The following is a 10,632-nucleotide window of genomic DNA, read 5'->3' as shown; positions in this document are numbered from 1 at the left end:
ACACGCCTATTTCACAGCAGTGCTCTACTCAAAAAACGAAAACGCAACAACACATACATATAAAATATGGAAGAAAAATAATGTAAATATAGACCTCGATATTCAGACAAATACATAACAAAAACACCAGGACTTACAAATATATATAACATACAGAAAATTGCACTACTGGGTACTGCACACATTCTACGCAAAACACTTTCAATACAGTAACCATAAGAGCATCACAGCAAACCACAGCACATACCCAAGGCACACGGAGCTGCGCTCGGTAGTGAAGTGAAAGCACGTTATAAAAATAAAACTACTGATCAATAATAATAATAATAATAATAAAAAATTAAAAAATACTCAGACAAATACATAACAAAAACACCAGGACTTACAAATATATATAATATACAGAAAATTGCACTACTGCAATAATAATAATAATAATAATAATAATAATAATAATAATAGTAATAATGATGATAATAACAGCAACAACAACAATAATAACACCGACAGAACAATCCAGGCTAATCGACCAGAGATAGTCATTAAAGACAGGGAAGAAAATATTTGTAGACTAATAGATGTAAGTGTTCCTACCAATAAAAATATATTTATAAAGAAATTTAACAAATTAAGTAAAGTTAATGACTTGGAAACGGAAATCCAAAAGATGTGGCATCTTAAAATGAGAACTGCTCCTGTTATTGTGGATGCCCTAGGTATGTCAAGAAAGGGATGTCAGAAACATCTAGGTAAGATCCCAGGAGAACCATGTCTCAGAGAAATCTAAAAGATTGCACTGACAAGTACCGCCCACATCCTTAGAAAACGCCATGAATTTAAATGTATGTGTTGTATTACATGAAGCTATTTCGCTACTGCCCCTGCCACTTGCCCTCCCCAAGCTTTCAGTCATACTGTAACATCTCTTATCTTTCACTCGCCCTAGGACGCTGGGTGTGTCTCAGTAAGTGACTGGGACAAACATGCAGGTTAAAAGTAAATATTAAAAATGATACAACCCTCTTAAGTACGAAATAGCCCGGCTATGGAAAATGAAGAAGGGTAAAGTAGTGCCAACTCTTATTTGGTCTTTGGGAACAGTATCAGAAGGCATCAAGAAGAACATAAAGGAAATTGGAATAGAGTGCCCAGTAGAACTGTTACAAAACGTTTGCCTCCTTGGCACGGCCAGAATAATCAGGGGAGTATTAAATAGCTGAAAAGAACGAATAGCATGGTACCGTAGGCTACAGGTAGTAAACCCGCTACGCATGCAGGACTCCAGGAGCTCCGACAACAACTGTGATAAAGAGAAAATAATAATAATGATAATAATAATAATTATTATTATTATCATTATTATTATTATTATTACCATTATTATTATTATTATTATAAATGTCCATCCATTGTTGTCGACGATAACGAAGGCATCACATGGGAGAAGAAGATGGGTCATAGTGCATCCGAGTATGCCGAACCAGATCGAAGCATACTCGTAAAATTCTACCGCAGGTCAGGTGGGAATGAAGGCAAGGAGATGGCTTGGACTTGCGCAACTCACGTTTTCTTTGTGCTCCTGTGATCCTATTCTGTTCGTAGGAGGTGGCATACACATACATATACAAAAACGCAGGGGTTTTTTTGTTTTGTTTTTCACGTGGTTATAAATATGAAGAAAGAAAATATGTTGAAAATAAACTTCAAAATAATTTATTCAGGAATACTTAAGCAGTTTTACAATTTTCCTCTGTATGCAGACTAAATTTTAGCGGGTATTCACATTGACTGTGTGGCAGTTCTTTTTATTCGATTAACAGTGGTAGCTGTCCAATTAAGCCGGCTGGTTTAACAGTTGCTTTTTATAATATTTATACATGTACACAAGCTCGGGTACACTGATGCACAGACACTCATACATATATGTGCTGCCCAGACATGCAAATATAAATATTGAAATTAAAATATATATACATACATATATATACATACACACACACATACATTAAAATGTCTATTGGGGCATCAAGGAGAAATAACCTCACCAAATACATACAAGGAAACACTATAAAAGTATAGAATTGTCAAATTCTTACCACACCCGTTGATTCACTCTTGTCTATTGTAGGTGGTTTCTTATCAAATTCGATATTAGAACCGACATGGTCAATGGCAGGGTTACACAATGTGAACACTTCAGTTTGGTTAACCGGTGTGAAGATTTCCACCAACAAATCAGTAGTCCCTACTGCGAAATGTAGGTAGAGTTCAAAGGCAAGCGCCATACCTTTTTCAACATGTGTCGTTGCCGGACCCACCTGCTTCAGTTCAAAAGTGGTGTTTGCTGGTATGGGGTTTGCGGGTGCAAACTAGAAGTAGAGAAAAAAATATTAAGTAATTAAATGATTAAAAATATAAACAAATGATTTGACGTAACACGTCCAGATGTGCGGCATTTTCTCTTCTACAAATTTAGCATTTGAAACATACCTGTAGCTGTTTTAATATATATATATATATATATATATATATATATATATATATAAATATATATATCAAAATATACATATCAACCATTGATTTTACTTCTATTTTCGCTTTTTATTTCCAAAATGTATATTTGTAGTGGTTACTTTCATTGAAAAATATATCGATAATTAAATTAATTTTTTTTAAATAATTCCGAAGACATTATTGTTTTGTTTTATAGTTATTAGTTCGTTCTTTGTAACACGCGAGGCTTTCCAGAGAAACTAGACGAGGTAGCCTGTATATGGTCAGTCGTTGTCTGAGAAATTACAGCAAAATTTCCATGATATCCCATCATATCATCTTTAAAAATAGGTAGGGGTCATTCGATAATCTAATTTATAGATTTATTGTTTGGTCTTGACAAGAATGCCTTGATAATTAGTTTGATTGCAGAAGGTCTTAATAGAATTAAGTGGAAAATCCATCATCCACGCATCCTCCCTACAATGATTGTGTTTCAACACTTGTTGATCTCACTGGAATGTGATGAACACGGCAGAGAACGGAAGCAGAAAAGGTCGGAGTTGATCAATGGTAATACGGAACACCAGCAGATAAAGTAATTATGCAAATGCTTCATGATGTGTTTCGGAATGCTACTAAACCATTTGAGCTATGCAAGAATACCGACGACCGTCACATCGAATCCTTCACTTAAAACTATATAGTTTTACTAACCTTTCATTTTTAAAATTAATTTTTGTTTCATTAAAATAGACAGCGATATGGATACGCTGTATATGTGGGTTGTAGAGATACAATCACACTTGGGAAAGGCACGAAAATGAATTTTATGAGCAACTGGGAGAATACTATTAGAGACGAATATTTAAAGTGAGGGCATGAATATATCCAGAAGTGGGAGCATCTAACACAAGAGTTTTGCAGGTTACGCAACCTTTGAAGGAAAGGAGAATTAGATGAGGAAATCATAAGAATTTAAATGGAAAGAAATGGAAGTTGCGGAGGATAATTAGTTGAAGAGGCGAGGCGGACAGGTGAAGGATCTGCGGCAAAAGAAATTTGTTTTTGCGAGTACGAACTTGGTGCGAAAGTGCCAAATTTTTATTAATGGCCTGGGCTCGCTGGAGTACAGAGCGCAGAGTTGACTAATGCTACAGGGTAACGGCGTGTTAGGAAGTAATACTGCATTTCCAAAGAGTTTGAAAGAAAATCCAAGTTGTTACGACATCATCGAAAAGGTTGAAAGATGTCAGTTTTAGTTTGGACGAGAAGAGAAAGAATTGAGATGGAAGGGTGAGCGGATATGTTTATAATGAAGTGAGATGGAAACGTGTGGGTTATCAATAATGGTGGGGATATCGAGGAAGGTAACTGGAGCTATCGATGGCAGTACAGATATATTCCAAAGATGAGTGGAAATTGTAGAGGAAAGCAATCTCAGCAACAGGACTTTGGTCTCTACATGAAACACCAGCGACAATGTAGCGACGGAGAAGTTTAGGGAAAGCTCGATGAACTGAGCAAACGAAACCAATCTCTGTCCCCGGGTCCACAATAGTAGTTTATTGATAAAACACGCCGGGGAAGGAGAGGCAGGTGAGAGTAAAAATAAGTTCGGATAGACGAAGAAAGGTTGTGGTGTTGAGTTGAGATGAAGAGTAGAGAGTAAAGGATTATTTGAGGACCAAAAGCTAGTCTTTGTGAGAGCCGACAGTAGATACGGATTTTCCGTTCATGGTGAACGGAAGTTGTGAATGTCCAGATATGACAGAAAACCAGTTGAGGAGGTTGCGATTGCAGTTGGTCTAATCGATAATATCGATGCGATGAGAAAGAATTATTAGCATAAAGATAAATATTTATATAATCTGTATTTTAATAAACACATACCGTTTTAAAACCGAAACATACCAGTAGTTGTTGCTTGTACTCACAGAAATCAGATTAAAATAATATTAGTCATTGAGCTAATGTTTTCTGCTCTTCACCTCATCTAATATAAATTAGTGTGCTAAGGTCGAAATGCGTTACGCTGTCACGTGATTAGTTGACAGGAAAGGCAAAGAGCGAGAGAGAGAAAGAGAAAAAGAAAGAGGGAGAGAAGTGTTAAGGATGTGAAGTAAGGAGAACATTATATTTATTACGTGGTTAAAATGTTAGTTGAAGGGATAGGAAATGAAGTGCCTTATTCAAGGACATAACTCGTTTCCCAATCCAAGAAACGAACCCACGACTTTACTATAATGAACCTTACACTCTAGTCTCTACCTAATGAGCTTCTCGCTACTTTAAATATGGCGCTAACTTGTTTCATTGTTTTCGTACAGGTGGCGCCTCTGGGTAATTTTCATCAATCGTTTCAATAACTTATGTTAAGGCTTAGCGACATTCTTTCCAACTTTACGATCTGAGTTCAAATGTTGACGCGATCGACTTTGCCTTTCATCCTTTCGGGGTCGATAACATCAGTCGAGAATGTGGTTGATGTAATCAACTTTTCTACATCTCAAAATTGCTGGCCTTGTGCCAAAATAAGAAAGGATTATAATCTTAGGTAACTGACCGCTCGTCAGTTTTACAGTACTGCAGCTGTTTATGGCAGTTACCAAATCCCCTTTGAGTGTTAGTTCCATGGAGCCTGCTGTTGTGAGTGAAGGAGTGAAGGGCTTTGACCACGTGTACAAAATCGGGATGGTGGTAAGAGGATATATTTAAGCATTAACCTCTCCGTTTGTATTCTACTAGCAAAAAAGCTTGCGCCCGTACATTGGTATCACGTTGTTAGAGATGTTAGGTCATGTCTTCTTGAACAAACTCCTTGACAAGGAAGTTACCCATTGAAGCAATATTCAAACACGTTCTATATTTAAAAGGTAGTGGGAGATGGATATATATATGGCATTCAGATTCTGGACTGTTTACCCTCTTATGGCGTGAAACATTAAAATATGTTTCATATTTGAAAGCCTAAAGGGTGACGGATATATACAGAATGCAAATTCTGGATTGCTTACCCTTTTACGACGTGATAGATGATGTTCAGGTTGATTTTCGTTATTTTCTTTCTTGCCTGGTAAGAGAATGTGAAGGGCAGTTACTGAGGACGTTTCCCTGGAAACATCTCCATATTCTTTGTTGGGATTTCTGGCTGCTATTTCAAGGTGGTACCTAGCGAAAGACACCGTTGGCGAAAGGTCAAATATTTCAAAGAATGATATAGATTGTCTTTTAATATGATTTCATGATATGATAGTGTAGCTATGGTTGTTTAGTTAAGGAATTCGCTTTTCAACTACATGGCATCCCAAGATCGATTCCACTGCTTGACACCAGGTACAGCCTAGATTTCACCAATGTCTTCTCAACTTTGCAGCATTAAAACTATACGGAATCTCCACAAGTGTCGTTATTGAGTGCTACTGTTAACATGTAACTCAGCACAACCCGATTCACGTTATCAACAATGCCTAAACCGGCAACGCTACCAAGCCTGCTTGGTGAGTAGAGAGGCTTTGTGCATCCTGCGGGATGTGGAAAATATGACCCTTCAAAGGGTAGACGAATCCAGAACAAATTACACACATACACGCACACAGACACACACACACAGAGACGGAGACAGAGAGAGAGGGAGAATAGATGAATAGATATTTACATTTATATATATATATATATATATACATACATATATGTATGTGAGTGTATGTGTGTATTTGAGCGTGTGTGTGCGTGTATATGTATATATATATATATATATATATATATAGAGAGAGAGAGAGAGAGAGAAAGAGAGAGAGAGAGAGAGAGAGCGAGAGAGAGAGAGAGAGAGAGAGAAAGAAAGAGAGGGAGAGGGAAATAGATATATAGATATTTATATGTATATATGTGTGTGTGTTCGCGCGCGCGTACACACATACCAGCACTCGCACACATATTGTGTTTGTACCCGCGTGTATATTTATATGTTTGTCTGATGAATATTATTGTATATTTTAATCAGCACGTAAAAAAAAATTCCATGTAATATTTATTCCGCCCGAGTTGCACAAACACTCCCCAGCGCATGCACAAACCCACAAAATCTACTGATGTGGTGTAGTGGATAAATAGCTTTCTCGGATGGTAGAATGGTTTGTTCGAGTTCGATGATTTTTTCAAATTCATAATGCAAAGAGGCGGAACTAAATACTGCAAATTGTTGTTGTTGCTCTTATTATCTTAAGTTGCTTAGCTACAGGCCATTTCTGATCGAGCATACAGAGTGCGATTATATGTGTGCCTTTGTGTGCGTGCGTGTGCGTGTGTTAATGTGGTATAATTTTGTTTTTGTTTTTCTTTTCTGTCCGAGATATATCTGTACATGAAATGAAGGCAGACGTGTAGCACCTTACCTAGTATCTTTGGATCGTCTTGCTCCATTTACCAAGGAGATGATGCCGGTGTCGGGATCAATCATAAACGTCGATTCCAGATTGCCATTCAGGATGCTGTAGCTTATATTAGCACAATCACATGGCAGTTGACTGCTGCATGTTGTTTCGAAATCTTGGTCGGTAGCTTGAACTTGCTGTATCCATTTTCCATCTATATCGGTCACAATGTCTTGTTCAAATTGATCAAAGGTCGGTTCATAAGTATTCACTGTAAATGAAGAAAAAAGAATGTAGCATCAATGAAGCTACGGAATTAGCAATATATAATGTTATGTATGTATCATTATATACGAGTTTTTTTAGTGGGGTTCATGTGACCCCTCACGTAGAAATAGCAGCCATTTCCTGTCAAATTACACAGCAATTCACGAAACAGGAATAATAAGTTGAAGAGTGTGGTCCTAGATATATAAAAGGACGAGGAGATTATGTTGAGAAAGCTTTCGGTTTTACTAGAATTAGCAGTCAAGGGGTATTTGAAAAATCTCATTCGTCGTATGACACAATGTTTGTTAGGTTGGATTGTCCAGGTATTCGGCATTATACGATTATAGCTTGACATAGAAGAGAGAAATGAAAGGTGATTTTCGTGTTATCCTTGTCGATTGAAAAGGTTAGTGATATAGAATATGCAATGAGAAAATGTGTCATAGCAAGAGCTATAGTTGGGGAGGTTGATCTGTGGCTGATCGCCACTGAATAAATAACGCTATTTGGACTTTCAGATTTAATTACCAAACCCTACCTACCCCTGAGAACAATAGACATTAAGTTCCAGTTTCTAAATGAATCAAGTAGTTCAAAGAAAGCTGAAGCACAACATATATTTTCGCGGAAAATCACATCAACATCACCTTATCGAAACTTAAAAAGAATTAAATAAAATGCATAATAAGCAACACCGCAAAAGCAACAAAAGCGGGCATCTGGGGTTCAAATCTCAGGTTTGAGGAACGAGATTGTTGCTGCTGCACATCGGCTCCACTTCTTCAGCTGCCTACTATCATTATTGATACTTATTAATACCCGTATTAATTTATCAATGTTTGTAGTTGACTAGAAAGGGATCTACGACGTAGGTCTAAGTCGGGCGAGACAAGCACCCTGAGACTCTTTTAGTCCACAACACAATCTCTTAATGCTACCAACATGTAGTGTTATGTAAAGACCATTTAGGTTAGCACACACTGAGCCAGTCGTGTATGAGGTAATTCAAGCGTTTGTTTATTTTGTAAAGAAGTTGAAAGTTTATTTACCGAATATATCGCAGAATGCACCTCTCCAACAAGGTTGGCATAAGCAGCTGCCATCACTGGAACAGTCGCCATGGTTACAGGGAACGCTGTGAAAAAAAGTAAGAAAAAAACAGAAATGAAGAACATACCCGGCCGGTTGTCAGTAATAATGATTTCTCTATTAATAATAATGATTCCTGATGATAATATGGTGGGTTATTTTGGCAAAGCTCAGTAATTTTTAAGGATAGAGAACTCGTCGATAACAATGACTTCAGGATTCGATTGGCATTTTAAGTTTATCGATCCCAGAAGGATGAAAAGTTAAGTTAAACACCATAGCATTTGAGCAGAGAAATGGAGAAATCTATACTCAGGTACCGCACTCTTAGGAAAAATTAAAAATCAAAAGAGGAATTTAGCAGGGATAAAATTTATCCCAAAGATAGTTTCAACAAACAGTTGTAGTGAGACATAATTATGTCTGCAGAAGGGAAAGCTGAAGAGGGAGACCGAAAGTTTGTTAGTATCTGCATAAGATCAAGCATTAAGGACTAATTGGATAACAGCTAAGATAGACAAAAACCAAATAGATTCCCAATGTAGATTATGAAAATCAAAAGAGGAAAGCGTAATTTATATAGTAAGTGAATGTGGCATGCTGGCACAGAAAGAATACAAGAAAAGACATGACAATCTAGGGAGAGTAATCCACGGGGAGTTATGTAGAAAGCTAGGATTTGAACACACTGATAAATGTTATGAACATGAACTTAGTAAAGCAGCAGAAAGTAAGAAGGGCAAGATGTTGTGGGACTTTAACATTCAGGCTGACAGAGTGATAGAATCTAGAAAGCCTGATTTAGTAGTAGTAGATAAAGAGAATAGAAAGTAGCACATAATTGACTTTACAGTCCTAAAGGATGAAAAATTAATCTGAGAAGAATAGAAAAAATAGGAAAGAACCAGGACCCAGCTATACTGAATTACAGAGACTATGGAAAGTGTGGGTAAAATGTATCTCAGTAGTTATAGGTGCATTAGGAACCATCCCTAAAGATTTGAAGAGATGGAAAGAGGAAATAGGCATGAAACCCAGTTTACTATAACTCCAGAAAACAGTGTTATTAGGGACAGCAAGGATACTTAGGAGGGTTCTTGGCATCTAAGGTTACTTGCTGTAGCCCGATATTAGGATTCTTTTCTTTTCTAACAGTCTAATCTGTTGAGTGTATAATAATAATAATAATAATAATAATAATAATAATAATAATAATAATAATAATAATAATAATAATAATAAAGCAACACGAGAAAAGGAAAACGCTTTTTTTTTCGTACAGGAAGAGGCAACAAAATACAAAACAAACTACAGTGATTCACTATTCGCAAATGACAACATGCCGTCAAAGATAGAAACAACATGAAAACAGAATTACAAAACATACTAAAGAAGAAATGTTTCTCTCTGACTAAGTACACAGCTATTTTTATAATGTCACTTTATGATTGTCATACTTTTCGCAATAGCTTTAACAGTGTTTCCAAAGTAGACTGTCATGAAATTGAAAGTGATGCCACGTTCTGACTACAGTTTGTCTGAGAGTTTGCCTTATTGTTATGCGCTGACCACTCTATCGCCAATATATTAAACGAACACAAGGAGAAGAATTTAGGAGATGACTACAGCAGAGCCAGCCGTTTGTGTTTACAAAAGTACATTTCAGTTTCTCGATTTCACAGAATGTACAGATAGAATTTGCTTTTCTTATGGACATTTGTTTTCACACTGATGAAGGTTTTTTGGTGCACCTGATAACGTACGAAGCAATTCGAATTGCAAACTTATTGCATCAAACTTTGCCAAAATCTTGACGAGACCTGCTCAGAGGTCAACACAAAGTTTTCGAAATGCTTTCATGGTTCTCGACATAATCAAAGAGATTTTATGCTACCGAAACCCGAGTGTTTTTTAGGTCAGCTGAAAGCAGTTTTGGCACGAACTTGGCAGACACGCGTCTCATACACAAATCTTCAGTAATAATGGACTGAACTAAACTGTAACTAATCTACATATCCTCTGATAACTCACAGATGGTGATTCGACGATTTCCCCTCACAGTTGGACGCACATTTGCGGTGTCTTTTCCAGTTCTACTGGTTGCGAGTTTCCCAGAATGTTCGTCAACATCGACTGTTTTTCGGTCATCTTGGAAACGTCGGAACCACTCGTACACTTGTGTTCCCTGTCATGGTCAATGCGAAGATCACACGCTACACAACTTCCTTTCAAGCACTGTTGTAAACAGCGGAAGGGAACTACAATGTTAAAACTTAGTGCATATGCACAGCAGAGTTCAAGATCAATCTTTGCTGAGCAGCTTCATTCTGAGTGCTTTAGCTTCGTTACTATGTTAACAGTCCAGATACTTATTGATCAGGCCGTGTATATGTATATATATATATAT

At 37.0% G+C, this 10,632-nt stretch overlaps 1 protein-coding gene across 1 annotated transcript in view; it reads right to left on the bottom strand.

Annotated features, from left to right (window-relative positions):
* LOC106869908 (uncharacterized) overlaps positions 1 to 10,632 on the bottom strand; it is a 51,994-nt gene that overhangs the window by 26,780 nt on the left and 14,582 nt on the right. Inside the window, exons 3-6 of the mRNA XM_014915840.2 lie at positions 8,186 to 8,271; positions 6,888 to 7,137; positions 5,511 to 5,664; positions 2,097 to 2,369 (exon numbers count right to left, since the gene is read on the bottom strand). Of these exons, the coding sequence (XP_014771326.2) occupies positions 2,097 to 2,369; positions 5,511 to 5,664; positions 6,888 to 7,137; positions 8,186 to 8,271 (763 nt within the window). The remainder of the gene's footprint in view (positions 1 to 2,096; positions 2,370 to 5,510; positions 5,665 to 6,887; positions 7,138 to 8,185; positions 8,272 to 10,632) is intronic.

The sequence above is a fragment of the Octopus bimaculoides genome, chromosome 11, assembly GCF_001194135.2.
Source record: "Octopus bimaculoides isolate UCB-OBI-ISO-001 chromosome 11, ASM119413v2, whole genome shotgun sequence".
Classification (NCBI taxonomy): Eukaryota; Metazoa; Mollusca; class Cephalopoda; order Octopoda; family Octopodidae; genus Octopus; species Octopus bimaculoides.
This window is presented reverse-complemented; position numbering and strand designations above follow the sequence as displayed.